Raw genomic sequence first — 19,442 nt, forward strand, 5'->3', positions numbered from 1 at the left:
GTTGATGCAGTTAAATAATATGTACTCTCCAAGCCATCATACAATTGAAAGTTCAGGGTATCATTGCCGCTCTGCTTCTAATCCTTCCAGAAGTGATTGGTGCTAGGTGATGGAGTAACTATTAATTGATATAATGTGAGCCAAAACCAACAGTCACAAATAAGCAAAGGATTTAAATTTAACTCCATTAAGTCTTGTGAAAAATTATTTTCAACATAGGTTATAACATACCTGTGACATCACATGAAATGCTATAATCAATTTGACATCATGGGGCAGAGAAGACAGAGTTGGAAATCAGAATTTTATAGACATCTAATGTGATAATAACATTAGTAGCTGAGATGCCGCAAGCTCTTTGACCATGTTTCCAAAATGGATAAGACCTGGTTGAGATGAAAACTTTACACTGTTTTTTTATGTTAACTATCTTGTACTCTTTGCCTGAAATGTCCAACTCTAGTTGCTCATGATTGTGTGGGTCAGTCTCCAGAAGGATGGACTTTAATATTACCCGTCATCTTTTCCAGGACAGTGCTGTATTCATTCTAGCTCTTAGCCCCAAATTTTCTTTTTTAACCTTAATATCCAACATGATTCGGTCTATGGTAAATTATATACTCAAACAGAAGAAGAGACTAATAGCAAGCAAAAGTCTTATATTTTCATTTGTTTTCATCCAAAAAGTAGAAAATATTTTCCAAACATTGGGAAACATTTTGGTTAGAAAAATAAATATCAATGACAGATAGAATAGAGAAAAATTTTAAAGCTGAGCTAAACCTCTATATGGTTTTAGGAAAATCAAAACTATTAAATAAATGGCAAGTACAAGAAAATCCCATCAATTCTTATTTAACATATTTACATTTTGAAATAGTTAAAATATTCATATGATCATTGAGGGAATTCAGAATTGCCTTTAAGTAATTGTTCACATATACAAAAGAAAAGTCTCCAAAAATTGGGTCTTTGCCTGAGATAGATTTGTCTTAAAATTGAAATCATTCGCTTATCAGATTTGACCCTTTTTTAAAGCATAACTTTACTTTGTAATACTAGACTTACATGTTTTGATTTTCTTCTACAATATCTCTTAACTTTAAGGGTCAAAGTGAGCACAGAATTTTTGATGCTTGACATAGTGGACATTTATATTTAAGGAAATTAGGACAAAAATTATTACAATGTAATCACATTTGAATAAGATTTCCTGTGCATTTTCTGGCAGATACCTCCACTCAGCCATGATTATATACCGAGACTTGAAACCCCACAATGTGCTGCTTTTCACCCTGTATCCCAATGCTGCCATCATTGCAAAGATTGCTGACTACGGCATTGCTCAGTACTGCTGTAGAATGGGGATAAAAACATCAGAGGGCACACCAGGTAGGTGATCAGGTCTGTCTCATAATTCTATCTTCAGGATGGATAACCACTGACCTCAGATGTGAGTTCAGAAGAGTCAAAAGGAAAACAGAGTCTATCACATAGTGAACAGAGGTTTATTTTGTGAAAAAATGCAAGCATTACATTGTGATTTTTATCATTGTATTTTGTAGGAAAAAATTGATATAATTTTTCAGGGCAAAAACTGAATAAAAAGAAGAGAATGTTTGATATCAAGTTATATATTTGAAAGTTAGATTTGTAGATTCTTTAGATACTCTAGAGGTCATAAAAAGTAACAGCAAAAACTTCACTCTAGGTACTGTTGGAACTTGTGAGGCAAATCAAATTCAGGTCCACAAATTCTTTTTCATAATTCTGAAACCCAAAGAACTGAAAACCCCAAGTTTTTTAAAAAAATGACTAATTTGATGTCAAAACCTAAGCAAACTGACTTGATGCTTATTACGATCTTTATTTCTTATGCTCAGTGTGAATATGCATACATTTTGCTGCAGAAATACATACATGTTTGAGTATAGGGGGCTGGCCGTGACCCTACTGAGAGTTTCTGTACACATCACTGTCTACCCCATGGAATCTTACCTCCCTTTCTCAGTTCCCACTCCACTTCTTCTACTCAAATTCATCAGAATGTCAAGCTCAGAATCCTGAAAAGCAGTGATGGGGCCAGTGATCTGTACAGATGTGTTGTCTCAGACATCAGTTTGAGCAGGAAAGAAATCATTTAGGGATTGGCATTTGTTTGGAGTGTGGGGAACACTCTGTCTTTAGGGAAACTTTATATAGTTAGTTATTTATAAGTAAAATTACAGGTGGCTATACATCATCTTGATGATTGCAGCTCAATTAAATCACCATGCCTGGCACAGAAGAAAATATGCTAGAGGATATCTCACTAGGGAAAAGGTTCTAGTTCGTTTCCTGCCCACTCAACTTTTGTTCAGCCCTAAACTCTGCCTCCAATTTTAAATAGCAATAACTCTCACTCCTACTAATACTGCTACTACTACTACCATCACCAAACTTTTTCTTCCCCAAAGCAGTTCTGTTTGGGAAGAAAATAGTTCCCTTTCACACAATTTCAGTTGTCTTCTTGTCTTTTCTGTTTAATGAGCCTTCCTGTTAATGTTACATCTTTTAACATGAAAACTTCTAGAGAAATAAAAAACGATGGATTTGTTAAACTTTTGAGGTGCATTTTTATACTCACTCTTACTGCAGTGTGTGCATTATGAGTGTGGGTCCATTACGGCTGTAAGAGGAGCACAACCTTCCAGAGCATGAGCGATGTGCTGGGCTTGTGCTTAGCTCTGTCCATGAGTTGAGTATCTCAATCCTTAGGACCCTCTGACATATGTGCTACTATTATTTCTAGTCTATAGATACAGAGACTAAAGTTTAGAGAATATAAAAAAACATTTACAAGGTCCTATGGGACAAAAACTGTAGGACAAAATGCAAACCCAAGCAGCCTGACAGCAGAGCTCCTGGTCCAGCACTGTGATAGCGGGGGATGCAGAGACAGAAACAATGCAATTATTGACAGGGACCATGGTGTTGTGTCTGTCCACATTTTGAAAATAATTACGGTTTGGACATTTTCACCTTTAAATAACTTGTAGAGTTTCAACATTAACTCAGTCAAATGGATATATTTATATCATATCCTGCTGGGAGTGACAGTTAATTCTGGGTCCTGTGGCAATTGCACTTTTGACTGAGATGAATGCTGACTGATGGCTTTAACATTTAACTAATGTGATAGTATTTAACACACCCATATAAATACTATAGTCTTCGGGTAAATAAAATGTTACTGGCTGGACATACATGAATATCTGATGGAGATTATGGAACATACTCTATTCATACTTCTCTGAAAGTAAAAAATAAAATATATGTTTCAGTACACAGTGTGATATATACTCAGACTTAATTCATAAATTTCTCTTATTCTTCATCTGTGGATCTTTTCTTTATTTACTTATTGCGTTTGTTAAAATGCAGGCTTCTCTGAAAAATTATTTTTAAAAATAATTTTTAGACAATGAATCATATTTTCTCAAGTATTTTAACATTGTAATCATTATGATAATTCTCCACGGGGAAATTATACTTATTTTTTATTCATTTATTCATTCATTTGGCAACAACACATTGAACATTTACTAAGCACCAAACTGGCTCTACCACTTACTAGTGGCATGATGTTCATCAAGAAATTGTTAGTGCAATCAAGAACACTAGAAATTCACTGGATGAATTTAAAGAAGCTTTTAGAAGGGTATTATATTATAATTGAGGCACTTTATGAATATATAAATAATATTATGTTTTCATGCTAGAGATCATGCCAATGAAGATATTTACTTTGAAAAGGGGAAGATTAGAAGTTTAAAAGCATTTCCATATTGAAGTAAATATTCATTTCCATATCTTCACAGTTATCTTTCTCTGAGTTCTCTGACTCATTGTGAAAAAAAATTCCAACCTTCTTCACAGCTCTACGATCTTCGGATTGTTGCCTAGAGGGGTAAAAACTATTGTAAAAGGATGTGTGCCCTGGATGAGAATTTAGAATTAGATGAAATGACCCCAGAGCCTTTTCCTGCTTTAAGAGCCTGTGATTCCAAATTCTAACAGTACATTTATCAAGAAAAAAATACGCTGAACATTTTAATAGTTTTTGAATAGTACCTGGATATAATAGATACCTAATAAATGTGCTCAATGAATAGTAAATAACTGGTTAAGATTTAAATAAGCCTCCGAAATCTCTTTCACATTCTAAGAAGGGAAGCATAAAGGTTGTTAATGAACTAGTGACTGTGTCGGTAGCTCATTATTATTAAGTACTCTTGACTTTGCTTTCATTATCTGTGTGGCCTTAGGAAAATACATACATTTCTGAAAGGATTATGTCATTTGTAAAATAGAAAGTCCTTATCTGTCTACCACAGATGATTCTTGTGCATATCAGATGAAATGTTCAATAAGGTGTCTGTAAAATAGTAGAGAGAGATGAATTAGGAGCTATTGTGATTTGTTTACGTTATGTCACAGGTGCACTTTATTAGGGATATGTTTTATCTTAATTACACAATTCTTTAACTTAGATTGTGAGAATTATATTATGGTTATATAGGAAAATGCCCTTATTCGAAGGAAATGTATAATATATTTAGGTCTGAAACATTGTATCTGTAACTTAATATAGTATGTAAATTATGCTAATTTGCATAATTAATTATATGTAATTATATTAATATATTACAATGTATACAATATATTTACATGCATATATGTGGGGGAATGTTATCAGTTAGTGTAGTAGGGGTTATCATGCTCAAATTCGACGTCTCCGTCCTTCCAACTCTTCATGCTTTTCCGGCATGGTGAGGACTGCTGAGATCCATCTTTTGCTGGTAGTCTCTCTGTCAAATAGAACTGTTTCCAAATTCAGTCATTTACTCCTTGAAGGCTATGATTTCATACTTCGTTATATTTTTCTGGCTGCATATTTAAATTACTCTAACAACCATACAAGTTCATTGTAAAAATTTTGGAAATAAAAAGGAAGATAAAATGCACAGATAATTTTAGCAAATGAAATAATGATTATATCGGGATGTATTTCTTCCTAGATTTTAATTATGTACGTTCCCATCAACTTTTTATTTTGAAAATGTTTAAGCCTACAGAACAGTTGAAAGAGTAGTACAGGCTGGGTGCAGTGGCTCCTGCCTGTAATCCCAACACTTTGGGAGGCTGAGGTGGGTGGATCACTTGAGGTCAGGAGTTCAAGACCAGCCTGGCCAACATGGTGAAACCCTGTCTCTACTAAAAATACAAAAATTAGCTGGGCATGGTGGTGGGCACCTGTAATCCCAGCTACTCAGGAGGCTGAGGCAGGAGAATCGCTTGAACCCAGGAGGCGGAGGTTGCAGTGAGCCAAGATCACACCCCTGCACTCCAGCCTGGGCAAGAGAGTGAGACTCCATCTCAAAAAAAAAAAAAAAAGAAAGAAAGAAAGAGTAGTACAATATACACTACTCATACTCATATACCCTATGCATAAATTCATTGATTATTTACTTTTTGCCCTACTTGTTCTTTCTTGCTCTCTTTGCATATGAATGAATCATTGAAATTAAGTTGTAGACATCATGCCACATCATCTCTGAATAGTGTGTATATTTCTTTAGAATAAGGATGTTTACTTACATGATCATAATACCGTTATCACAGCTAAGAAAATTAATTCAGTTGATTTTTTCCACATATTTGATAACTTTCTGTCTATCCAGGATTATATCTTACATATTCTTTTAACTTATGTCATAGCATATCATCTTAGAAAGTGATCCCTTAGTTACTGCATGGTATACATTGTTTAAACATTTCCCTTTGTGATTGGATTTCTTTAGGTTGTTTATATTTTTATTATTGTCACAAATGTTGAAATCACTCTTTTTTTCTGAAGAATTTAAAAGTAATTTATCTCTCTTGTGGAATAAAAGATTTATTTCCCCTTAAAAGAATTTCAGGCGTGAACCTGAGAGAGAAGGCTTTTTTTTGTTTTAGTTATTGTTTTTATTTTTATTTTTTATTTTTTGGGTAGAAGGAGCAGAGAGACAAGTTCAGGAAATAATGAGAGTGTTAGAATTTTGGTCAGGTTAAAGTGAGTTGGCGTGAAGTTTAGAAATCTCGTTTCTATTCATCTCTCCTGTTTTTAAAACACTGTCCTGGAAATAGTTAATATTAGGAATGAGAAAAATGATATAGGTTTTCCTAGTACTCTTTATTTCTTAATTATGAAATACTACTTAATAACTTACCATTGAATGTTTATCCTTATTATCCTTCGAGGTAGTTTTATTGAAGATTGAAGATATTTATAATGAACATTGAAGGATTTTATTGTCCTTTGAGGTCAACCTTGAAGGGTGAGATGTTATGAGACAGGACAATTAATTGACTTGATCAAGGTACCTGGTTATAAAAATAACACAGCCTGGTTTAGAACGTCTCTTCCTGACTCTCTTGTTTGGCATATAGCCTAAGTGTATGCCTCCTTGGATGTATGAGCCCTGATGTTGGGCATATTTATTATTTTATCTGCTTACTTTCAGGGTTTCGTGCACCTGAAGTTGCCAGAGGAAATGTCATTTATAACCAACAGGCTGATGTTTATTCATTTGGTTTACTACTCTATGACATTTTGACAACTGGAGGTAGAATAGTAGAGGGCTTGAAGTTTCCAAATGAGTTTGATGAATTAGCAATACAAGGAAAATTACCTGGTAAGTTCTGTTTTCTCTAAAATGTAGATTTTTTTTCTTAATTTATCAGCAGCTTCATTTTTATTTAATTGTAGTTGTATGTTTAATTCCTTAAACAGATGATCATTTTTTGTTTAGTGCGTAAATATTCTTAAATCCTGTGATATATTAATAAAAGTCACCTGAAAAAGGTAGCAGTTTTAGGCTTTTTTAAAAATCCGAAATTAATATTGGTGTATTTAGTATTATATTTAGAAACATACTCAGAGAAGGAAATTGCTGTTAGAACTCCACATTTGGTGATTTTTAATTTTCACAAAGAATTACTGTGTACTCATTATCCGGGAATGTTTTCATTTTCTTGGAGTGAAATAATTTACATGCAGGAATGGAAGACTGAATGATCTATAATAATAATTTGTAGTAATAATCGGTAAATGTGTATTTAATGTTATCAAAGCTCATTTGGAGTGGTTGTCTCATGCTTTCAAGAAATTAGAGGACATTGTAATTCATTCCTTAACCATTACTTTAGTTCTCACCACAAAATAGCATTTTAAATTTATTTAGCTCTTTCTCATATTTTCTGCTTTCCCTTTCATTTAAAAAACACTTTTGAGTGTACACAATGTGCCATGTACAGGAAATAGAGCTTTATCTTTTTTGGGTATAACTTCAAGATCATGGCAAAAGAAAACTTATTATTAATTGGATAAACCTTAGATATAATCCAGATTATTTGCCTTATTTTACTAGTTTTCCAGTGAAAATATTCAGGTCTCTGCTGAGTACAGTGGCTCACGCCTGTAATCCCAGCACTTTGGGAGGCCCAGGCAAGGCAGATCACTTGAGGCCAGGAGCTGGAGACCAGCCTGGCCAACATGGTGAAACCCTGTCTCTACTAAAAATACAAAAATTAGCTGGGCATGGTGGCACGTGCCTGTAGTCCCAACTACCAAGGAGGCTGAGGCACGAGAATAGCTTGAACCTGGGAGGTTGCAGTGAACCGAGATCGCGCCACTGCACTCCAGCCTAAGCAACAAAATGAGACTCCATCTTAAAAAAAAAAAAAAAATCAATTCTGTGTTCTGCATCAACCAGCATAATCTACGCCTCTTATAAAAAACAAATGTGCACAAACCATCTGTGAGGACATAAGGATTAAATGCTTTCCTACTTTGAGTATTAAAATAAAAAGTAGAAGCTTAATTATTATATGAGTAAAAGTGTTTTCAAAGTCTATTTGAAATGCAGGTATGGAATGAAAATCTATTATTTTATTAAATTGTTATTTGGGTCTCTTTTTTATTCCATAAAAAAAAATCTTTTTCCACATCTCTTAGTGGAGATCAAGCTAACAAAATTAGCTTTAATTTTGTGATAAGTAAATTTACATAAATATAGGATTATGGAGATAATATTTTTCTTTGCAATGTCTGGACCTTTTATAAACATTGAGAGGAAATATAACCATTCTTACTTATTTAGTATGCTAGCATGATGTTTTTTAATGTTTTAGATCCAGTTAAAGAATATGGTTGTGCCCCATGGCCTATGGTTGAGAAATTAATTAAAAAGTGTTTGAAAGAAAATCCTCAAGAAAGGCCTACTTCTGCCCAGGTATTCTTATAGTAAAGTTTTGTTAATATTTTGTACAGAACATCATTTACATATATGCATATATATATAAAATCTTCAAATATATATACTTAAACACACAGAGACAGAATTAAAAATAGTTATAAGGCAACCTCCTATAATTTTCACCATCCCAGGCACAAAAAAAGGACATTGCCAAAACCTCACATGCTCCCATATGCCTGTCTCCTCTTCTCTTCTTTGAAATGCCTGCCCATTCATTATTTTGCCCATTTTTCTGTTGGCTCTTTTGCCTACAAATCAAATGAGAAAAAATTTTTATATATAACATACTAATCCTCTGTTGGTTTTATATGTTGCAGTTTCTTTTTCGAGTTGGTGGCTTGCTTTTTAAATTTCCTGTAGGGTGCCTGTTAATGAATGGAATTTCTTAATTTTAATGTATATAAATTTAATAATCCTTTTTCCTTCTTTTCCTGGTTATTCCTATTTGGTCCTGTTGTAGAGTGCATCTTTCTTTTAGAGCTACACAAATATTCACCTGCGATTTCTTCAAACATTTTAAAAGTTTGCTTTTGACAAGTTTTTAATCCATCGGAATTGACATTTTTATCTGTATCCCATTCCTTTTTTTAATGTGGAAAACTAGTTTTTTCAGCTTGATTTACTAAATGGCTTCTCCCCTTTTGTCCCATTGATCTGATGTGTCCATTTTGTAATTTATTAAAGATAATGTGCATATCCACATGTACACTGTCTTCCACTGATCAACTCATTTATTTTTCCTCCAGTATTACCCTGTCTTAATTCCTGTAGCTTTATAATAGTCTCCTCTCCCTATTTATTTTTCTCATCCAGGAATATTTTAACCAGTCTTAGGCTTAACTTTTCTATGTAAAATTTAGACTCATGCTGTCGAATCTTATGAAAAACCACATTGTCCTTTGGATTGGTCTTGGATTGAATATGTTGACAATCTGGAGAGGATATCCTTATGATATCAAGTCTTTGTATTCTTTTTCTTATTTATTTATTTGTTTATTTATTTATTTATTTATTTTTGAGACAGGGTCTCACTCTGTCACTCAGGCTGGAGTGCAGTGGCAGGATCACAGCCCAATGCAGCTTTGACCTCCTGGCCTCAAGTGATCCTGTCGCCTCAGCCTCCATCAGCCAATTTTGTGCCACCAGGCCTGGTTAACTTTTCCTTTAATTTTTTTGTCGGGAAAGGATCTCTGTTGCCAAGACTGGTCTTGAACTCCTGGCCTCAAGCAATCCTCCCGCCTAGGCCTCCCAAAGTGCTGAGATTATAGGCATGAGCCACTGCACCTGGCCAAGTCTTCCTATTCTGGAATGGCATAAATTCTGTCTGTTTACTTAGGTCTTCTCAAGCGTCTTTCAATGTTTTGTAATGCTACATACAGGTCTTGCATATCTTTTGCTGGATTTTCTTGCTGCAAATTGCTTTAAATGCAATTCATGGCTTGAGATTTGTTTTTTAACAGCCCAGTTAATGTAAATCTGGTCTATGAATTGTATTGACAACAAGCTTGTGAATATCAATTTTTCAGCAACCTTTTGCTCCCTCTCCCCCTCTCCCTGCACAGTCCCAGAACAACTTTCCTTATATACCAATGAAGGTGGAAATGTGGACAGATTGATTTCTCCTTCTTGTTTGTGCTGAATATGCAGTCCTTTGGGGTCCCAGCTTTATGGGTTCAGTTCCTTTACTAAGACTGTCTGTCTTGGGAAGGCCCTAGACTCCAACTTCTCTCCCATGGGCCCCACAAAGCATCCAAGATACATTTATTTTGTCTTACTTTGTCTTGGCAGACAAATGTCTTCAGGGCAAGCCTGGCTTTAGGGGTCAACTGACCTCTCTGGTTTCTGTCTCTCACTGTGATTTCGGCCTGATAATTCCTTATGGTGTCAGATCTTCAATGTTTTTAATACATTGTTTTTAAAAAAATCATTTAGCATTTTAAATTGTTTTTAGTTGGAAGATTTGCCCAAGTAACCTTGTCCACCATATTATCTGAAAGAGAACTCTTGTGATGTTTTACACTGATACACATTTTAATAAATGTGGATTATCTTTATATTGTGAGCTCTTGATTTTGTATTATAATTAATTGGAAAAGTTTTAACTTTAAATGTTCGGATCAAAATAGTCAAGTACAACTATTATGACTTTATCAAACATTACATAATTTTTTTTCTACTTGGTCTACTTGTTTTTTAATTTAGGTTACCATCAATGTTAGTCACATGAACTTTTATATTTATGTCCACAGTAAAAATTTTTCATAGCTTGTTGTTTTACTTTCTTGTTTTTTCATTTTCAATTATATTTCACCTATACTTAACAGAATACATAACAGATATATATATCTATGACAATATTAAAAAGCTTAGACACTTATTTTATCTTTAAAATATGACATATACTAAGCAAGACAGGAAAACTCATCACTTTTATGAAATGAGGCACAGAGAGAATAATGGGCTTTCTTGGTGTCTCCTGAGTGGCGGGCAGGTGGCCATGTCACAGCTCTAATCCCAGTTTCCTGACTTCTGGTTCTGTTTTCTTACGGTGCCTTCACACTGTCTCTCCAGATCATTAGTGTTTGAAAGACAAACATAAAGACAGAATCTAGAGATGACTTCTAAATTTTGTTACCAAAGACTGAAATTCCTGTTCCTTTCAACTACTAGAAGCTCAACTAAATTGTTGATCCAAGGGTTTTTCTCTCACTTGCGGTGGCTCTGCAATGTGGAATTGCATGTAGAGTACCTCCTGACTCTGCTAAAATGCTGTTTAATTGACCCTTGAGATTTTCTTTTCAAGTTAAAAAAAAATACTACACATACTAAAGAGTATCAAGCACAGTTTAAAAATACGTATTTGTCTTTTCATGTAATTTTATCTGTAGTTTAGATTGCTAATCTTGATGATCTAGTTGGGATCCAGGTTAACAGTTTTAGGTTTTGCTTGACAGAGCTATAACATTTAAGTCTATATTTGATTTTTCAAGGGAAATGAGTTAACTTGATAAGTACTGTTTTGTTATCTTTAAACTTTCTCAGGTCTTTGACACTTTGAATTCAGCTGAATTAGTCTGTCTGATGAGACACATTTTATTACCTAAAAACGTAATTGTTGAATGCATGGTTGCTACACATCACAACAGCAGGAATGCAAGCATTTGGCTGGGCTGTGGGCACACCGACAGAGGACAGCTCTCATTTCTTGACTTAAATACTGAAGGATACACTTCGGAGGTAAATCCAAATGCTCTTTAAATCTTTCATAATTTAAAGCACATACCAGTTAGAAAGTTACTTAGGAATAAATTAAATAAGAGCCAATGTAGGATTATTATTCAATTAACCTTCTGTTAGAGCAAGAGTATTCAAGAGCAAGTGTGTTTTGCTTTAGAATCACAGCATATGTCTTAGCTCAGAGTCCCCAGAAATGGAGCCTGAGATGGGTTATCTTGCATAAGTGATTTAAGGAAAGAGAATCTTAGAGGGAAGTAAAGGAAGCCAGAAAGGGCAGAGGAAGAAGCTCAGCAGAAATGTGGTTTCTGAGGAGGTCTAGCCTCAGTCTCTGCCCACAAGGAGCTCTGGAATATGAATAGTAGCACAGAATTTTCCCACTACCAGGCAAGGGGGCCAGTCTTTCATTCTCACATATTGTTCAGTCATTGGCTGCAATCTGCTGGGAGGTGGGGGTAGTGTAACTTTCAAGGCATTTCTGGGCAAGCTGCCTCCTGTCATCTGAGGGTATTCTGTGATAAATAGCACATCTCTGAACTATAGTAGCCAACACTCAGGGTAGCTGGGGATGGCGTACCTGATGGATAAAGGAGATCTGGGCACGGCTCCTACAAGTGGATCAATACATTGTATTGGCAAATATAAGATACCTTTCTAGACCTCAAAGACAACCTAATATTTTGACTGCTGCCTGAAGATAAATATTGTGCCTCAGCATTAGTTCTGAGGTTAAACAATCTTCTTATATGGTTTGAAGGAATGAGAATTCACACTGAACAATAATTTTTAGTTTCAGATTTCATCTTGATAGGCAAAACTTGTTTGCCTATTAACTCATTTATTGTTGAAAATTAAATAAAATTGGCATTGTTTTTAAAAGGAAATGCAAGAAAGCAGAAAGAGTTATGTTGATAACAGAATCCTTTATTCTGTACAAGTTCTAGTCGCTTAAGCTTAAATCAAATCCTTGTAAGTATATTTTCTTTTCTTAACAGGAAGTTGCTGATAGTAGAATATTGTGCTTAGCCTTGGTGCATCTTCCTGTTGAAAAGGAAAGCTGGATTGTGTCTGGGACACAGTCTGGTACTCTCCTGGTCATCAATACCAAAGATGGGAAAAAGAGACATACCCTAGAAAAGATGACTGATTCTGTCACTTGTTTGTATTGCAATTCCTTTTCCAAGCAAAGGTATGGTAGTGAATTTGATCAATGGGGGAAATTACAGACCTTTTAAACGACTGAATTGTGTGCAGAATTGTTATTGCATCAGCAAAGATTGTTCATTTCTAACGTATTTTCATTGGTTTGCATATATTAAAGGGAATTGTGGAAGGTCACAGAGATATTTGTTGTTTTTCTGAATACAGATCTAGCTGAGACAGTTATAAAATAACTGTCTTCAGGCCTACCAGCCCTGCTCGTGGTATTACCTCAACTGTGGCTCTGTCTCTTTACTTCTCCTCAGATCAATGCATCTTTGTAGGGCCTCTTCAAGGATAAATTCTCATTCATTCATTCTTTGAATATATATATATATATATATTATATGTATATATATATAAAGCCCATTGTGTGTCAGGCTTAAACATACCAGTTATCTAACTATCAAATTAAGAAAACAATTAAATAAATGAATTAATACATTCTTAATAGGTGAAAATGACTTAGCTCTTATCAGTTTCAGGGTTCTTGTCCCAAAGAAATATATCTACATAGCAAGATTTCAGGTGTGAGTTGTAGGTTGGTGTCTGTAATATTTGGGGCAGGATGATTTCCAGGAGGCATTAAGATTATACCCCATATATTTCTCTGGTTTAAGTTAGTATTGTAAAAAAAGTACTAAAAAAATGTGAAGCCTGTTTTTGGTACCTGAAATATCAACTCCACTGGCAGTTTCGGAGTTGAAATTATTTGAATATGGTCAAAGAAAAATTTCAATGGATGGAATTGGGCAAGGAAGACTTTACTCAAGCCTATCACAACAGGGGAGAGAGGTCAGACTGAACTAAACTCCACTGAAACAAAAGGTGGGAGAGTTTTAAGCGCAGGGGTGAGCTAATGGAAAGGTACTGGAGGACCGTGTTGGGGGGAAGTGGGAGCAGTTGGCAATGTGATTAGGACATCTGTGTTTGCTAATTGTCCCTTCTTGAAGGTAGGCTCCTATTCTCCCACAGACACTGGGGAATTCCTTCCTTCCTTCCCTTCCTTCCTTCCTTCCTTCCTTTTCTTTTTTTTTTTTTTTTTTTTGAAGGAGTTTCACTCTCGTTGCCCAAGCTGGAGTGCAGTGGCATGATCTTGGCTCACTGCAACTTCCACCTCCAAAGTTCAAGTGATTTTCTAGCCTCAGCCTCCTGAGTAGCTGGGATTACAGATGTGCACCACCAAACCTGGCTAATTTTTTATATTTTTAGTAGAAACATTTTGATTTCATCATGTTAGCCAGACTGATCTCGATCTCCCGACCTCAGGTCATCTGCCCACCGTGGCCTCCCAAAGTGCTGGGATTACAAGTGTGAGCCACCATGCCAGGCCTCTTTCTTGATAATTACGTTTCAAAGGAATGGCTCCCAGGTCCTTGGAAAAGACATTCTTGGGGTATAAAACTGGAAAGAGTCTGGGAAAAGGGGCAGAGAAAGAATTTATAATTGGAAGTCTTCTAAAGTAAATACTCTAAGAAAAGGGAGGTTAGGAGTTTATCGTTGAGAAGTCTATCTAAAGGTTAATAAAGTGGAGGAGAATATTAAGGCCATTTTAGTCAACATACGTCTTCTTTTTGTAACAATTTCAACATTTTTCCTTTTAGCAAACAAAAAAATTTTCTTTTGGTTGGAACCGCTGATGGCAATTTAGCAATTTTTGAAGATAAGACTGTTAAGGTAAATGTTGAATGCATTCTACATCTAAATTTATTTTAAGTCTTTTGTTTTATATATATCTCACCCCCCCTCTTATGGGATTATAAACTCCCTGAGAGCGAGAATCATAAATTATGCTATATTTGTATTGCTTCATAAAGTCTTGCACACAGCAGATCCTCTGAAAATACTTGCTGATTGATTGTATATTTTATATGAATGAACTAAGAATAAAATGATAAATGACATCTGATTGATAATGTTAGGAATGGAAATAATTCAATTTGTACATAACTGAGGCAGATAATTCCTTATAAATATATCGTGGAAAAAAACCAGAAAGATACTTAAGTTTTAAATATGGCTTGCCATTAACTTTTTCTTAAGCATTGAAGAAATCATTTAATTTTCTGTTCTCCAGATTTCTATTTAGTCGTTAAAGCATTCATTCCTCTATCCATCTATTCATCTTTGGTTCCATCTATTCACTCAACTCCCTACTCGTTCATTCTCCTATTACCAAAAAGCTTATTCTCTGATGAGAGACAGAGAAGTAAAGTATAACCCTTAGGTTATTTCTTATGTAATTTTTTATATGGGAAAAAGAATAGATTGAATGTAACAACAATATTTTGAATACGACTTAAATTTTTTTATGTATATTTGTACATATTTATGGGGTACATGTGATATGTTGTTACATGCATAGAATGTGTAATGATCAAGTCAGGGTATTTAGGATATCCATCACCATGAGCATTTATTTCTATGTGTTGAGAACATTTCAAGTCTCCTCTTCTAGTTATTTTGAAATGTTTTTAACTGTAGTCAGTTTATTGTACTATTGAACATTAGAACTTATTCCTCCTATCTAACTGTATGATTGTACCCATTAACCAGCCTCTCTTCATCCTCCCTTTCTCCCACACACCCATATCCTCCCAAGCCTCTGGTAACTATCATTCTACTCTCTACCTCCATGAGATCAACTTTTTTAGCTCCCACATATGAGTGAGTACACGTGATATTTGTCTTTCTGTGCTTGGCTTATTTCACTTAACATAATGACCTCCAGTTCCATCTATGTTGCTGTATATGACATGATTTCATTCCTTTTTATGGTCAAATAGTATTCCATTATGTAAATACACATATTTTCTTTACGCATTCATTCATTCATGGATGCTTAGGTTGATTCCATTTTTTAGCTACTGTGAATAGTGCTACAATAAACATGGGGATATAGGAATCCCTTTGATATACTTATTCGCTTTCCTTAAATTAGTATTAGTAGTGACATTGTTGGATTGTATGGTAGTTCTATTTTTAGTTTTTTTGAGAAATCACCATTCTGTTTTCCGTAGTGGCAATAGCAATTTACATACCCACCAACAGCATATGGGCGTTCCTTTTTTTCTGCATCCTTACCAGTATGTTATTTTTTGTCTTTTTTATAATAGCCATTCTAATTGGGTGAAGAAGATTTCATTGTGGTTTTTATTTGCATTTTTACTGATGATTAGTTAATGTTGAGCATTTTTTTTTCATATATCCATTGGCCATTACTATGTTTTCTTTTGCAAATGTCTATTTAGATCCTTTGCCAACTTTTTGTTTTGTTTTAAGACAGGGTCTTGCTCTCTCACCCAGGCTGGCTCATGGTGGCATGATCATAGCTCATTGCAGCCTTGACCTTCTGCACTCAAGTGATCCTCCAACATCAGCTTCACGAGTAGCTGGGACTACAGGCGTGTGCCACCATACCTGGCTATTTTTTTTTTGTAGAAATGCGGCCCCACTATGTTGTCCAGACTGATCTCGAACTCCTGGGCTCAAGCAATCCTCCTGCCTCATCTTCTCAAAGTGCTGGGATTACAGGCATGAGCCACCACACCCAGCCCTTTGCCTACTTTTCAATGGAGTTCTTTTTTTTTTTTTTCCTGTTGAATTGCTTTTTCGAGTTTCTTGTGTATTCTGGATGAATAGTTTGCAAATATTTCCTCCCATTTAACGGATCCTCTCTATATTGTTGGTAGTTTCCTTTGCTGTGCAGAAGCTTTTTAGTTTATTATAGTCCCATTTGTCTAATTTTGTTTTTGTTGCCTGTGCTTTTGGGATCTTAACCATAAACTCTTTGTCTAGACCCACGTTCTGAAATGTTTCTCCTGTTTCCTTTTAATAGTTTCATAGCTTCTGGTCTTACATTTAAGTCTTTAATCCATCTGGAGTTAATTTTTGTCAGTGGTGAGAGAGTGGGGCCTAGTTTCATCCTTCTGCATACTGATATCCAGCTTTTCCAGCACAATTTATTGAAGGTGGTATTTTTTCTCCCATGTATGCTTTTGGTGCCTTTGTTGAAAATCAGTTGGCTCTAAATATGTGGGGTTTATTTCTGGGTCCTCTACGTTGGTCTACGTATCTGTGTTTTTGCCAATACTGTGCTGTTTTGGTTACTCTAGCCTTGTAATATATTTTCAAGTCAGGTAGTGTGATGCCTCCAGCTTTGTTCTTTTTGCTCAGGATTGTTTTGGCTATTTTGGCTCTTTTTCGGTTCCATTCAAGTTTTAGAATTTTTTTTTTCTATTTCTGTGAGAAATATCACTGGAGCTTTCATGAGAATTTCATTGAATCTGTAGATTGCTTTGGGTAGTATGGTCATTTTAACAATATTAATTCTTCCAGTCTGTGAGCATGAATATCATCCCATTTGTTTGTGTCCTCTTCAATTTCTTTCATGTTTTTCAGGTTTCCTTGTAGAGATTGTTCATCATCTTTGTTAATTTACTCCTAGGTATTTTATGAATTTTTTGTAGCTACTTTAAATGGGATTGCTTTCTTGATTTTTCAGCTACTTTGTTGTTGTTGTATAGATATGCTACTGATTTCTGTATGTTGATTTTGAATCCTTTACTGTACTCATGTATCAGAACTAAGAGTTTTTTTTATGGAATCTTTAGGTTTTTGGGTTTTAATTTTAATATCTCTAATTATTTAAGATGGAAAGTAGTTTTTTGAAAGCACAGATTTTATAGTGTTTTGTTCTGTGGATTCTCAATTTGCTGAGTGTGTTTTCTTTTTTTTTTGGCAAAGCTTAAAGGAGCTGCTCCTTTGAAGATACTAAATATAGGAAATGTCAGTACTCCATTGATGTGTTTGAGTGAATCCACAAATTCAACGGAAAGAAATGTAATGTGGGGAGGATGTGGCACAAAGATTTTCTCCTTTTCTAATGATTTCACCATTCAGAAACTCATTGAGACAAGAACAAGCCAACTGTAAGTTATTTTTTATCTGTACAAGTAATTTATCATTATACTTATGTTTATTCCTTATAATCATTAATAATACTGTTGATAATTCATAAGGAAGATCTTTTAACATACATAATTTATTTTCTGTCATAAAATTAAACATTCATTATAAAAAATTTTGAAAATTCCAGAAAGCAGAAGGGTATTTTTAAAAAGTCACTCAGCCTAATCACTTTTAGGGATAAAATATGTAAACCCATTGTAATCTTAGTAGTATTTATCAATCTAAATTTTTTAACAATTTTTATTATCTGTGTTTCAAATTAGACATGAAATTGGAAGACAACTTTGTATTTTACCAAATACATGGACTTTACATGGACTTCCATTAAGTATTGATTGTAGGAAAGATAGCAACTATTCTTGCTTGTCTCAAGTTGTTTGTAGATTTGATAACTATACGGATGTCTACTCACAACCAAGTTAGTGATACCAATTTCAAACAAGAATAAAATGAAATATTAATATAAACCTCTTTCAAGTGTGTTTTTTTCAGTTGTATTTTAATCGGATCTTTGCAGTTGGTTCTTATTTATCACATTCCTCAGTGATAAGCAGTATAGGATTGTGGTTAAGAGCATAAATCATAGTTCAGATACTGCTTTGCCATCTATTGGTTTTGTGAACTTGGGCAATAACCGTTCACATCTTCAGTCATCTCTTAACTGAGGATTGTAATATTCTCTATCTCAAAGAGATATTTGGAGGACTAAATAAGAAAGTTAATATATGGAGCTTAATTAACATACTGACCAGCACCTGGTAAGCTGTCAATAAACATTAGCTATTGTTCTTATTATTGTTAGCTTTGAGTCACAAATCCCTACCTTAGGGAATATCCTAGTTTCCCATTATCCATCAAATTGCCCAAGATTGGCACTTGGGAGTAATCTTTGACTCCACTTGACCCTCCTAATTGTCATTTGAATCATTGTACTTCTCACTGTTCTCAGCGCTGCTACCATGGGCCAGACTGCCATCCATCATCTGTGGCCACATTAACAAGAGCATCCAGTTCTCGCCCTCTGATTATACTCTCTTCAACCTATTTTCAGCATTGCAGACAGAGGGACCTTTCTAAAATGTACATCAATCTGATGCAATTCTTCTGCTTAAAACCCTTCAGTGGCATCCCATTGTCCTTTATATGAAGTCCAAATTCCTTAAGATAGCCTACTGGGCCCTTCATATTCAGCGCTTGCTTATCTGTCTAGATTCATATTTTGCAACCTTTTTGCCATCTGTGCTTTACCCAAACTGAAATTGACTCAGATCTCTAAGACAACCTGTTACCTTTCACCCCCACCCTTTGAATGTGGTCTTCTCTTTACCTGGATTGACTGTTATGCCCCCTGCCTATTTCAGTCCAAACACCACTTGCTCTGAGTGGCAGGTTAGGTGGCTTTGTGCTTCCATTGCATCTAATGTTTTCCTTCACAATAGCTATAATTGTATTTGTTAAAGCAGTTTCTTTTTTTTTTTTTTTTTTTTTGAGACAGAGTCTCGCTCTGTCGCCCAGGCTGGAGTGCAGTGGCACAATCTCGGCTCACTGCACGCTCCGCCTGCCGGGTTCACGCCATTCTCCTGCCTCAGCCTCTCCGAGTAGCTGGGACTACAGGCGCCCGCCACCACGCCCGGCTAATTTTTTGTATTTTTAGTAGAGACGGGGTTTCACCATGGTCTCGATCTCCTGACCTCA

At 35.1% G+C, this 19,442-nt stretch overlaps 1 protein-coding gene across 1 annotated transcript in view; it reads left to right on the forward strand.

The window, feature by feature from the left end:
- The window catches only part of LRRK2 (leucine rich repeat kinase 2), a 142,324-nt gene that overhangs the window by 114,547 nt on the left and 8,335 nt on the right, over positions 1–19,442 (forward strand). The window contains exons 41-47 of the mRNA XM_003252300.3: positions 1,232–1,392; positions 6,549–6,719; positions 8,218–8,318; positions 11,385–11,579; positions 12,572–12,765; positions 14,381–14,453; positions 17,523–17,707. Coding sequence (XP_003252348.1) covers positions 1,232–1,392; positions 6,549–6,719; positions 8,218–8,318; positions 11,385–11,579; positions 12,572–12,765; positions 14,381–14,453; positions 17,523–17,707 — 1,080 coding nt within the window. The remainder of the gene's footprint in view (positions 1–1,231; positions 1,393–6,548; positions 6,720–8,217; positions 8,319–11,384; positions 11,580–12,571; positions 12,766–14,380; positions 14,454–17,522; positions 17,708–19,442) is intronic.

Source organism: Nomascus leucogenys, chromosome 11 (genome assembly GCF_006542625.1).
Source record: "Nomascus leucogenys isolate Asia chromosome 11, Asia_NLE_v1, whole genome shotgun sequence".
NCBI lineage: Eukaryota > Metazoa > Chordata > Mammalia > Primates > Hylobatidae > Nomascus > Nomascus leucogenys.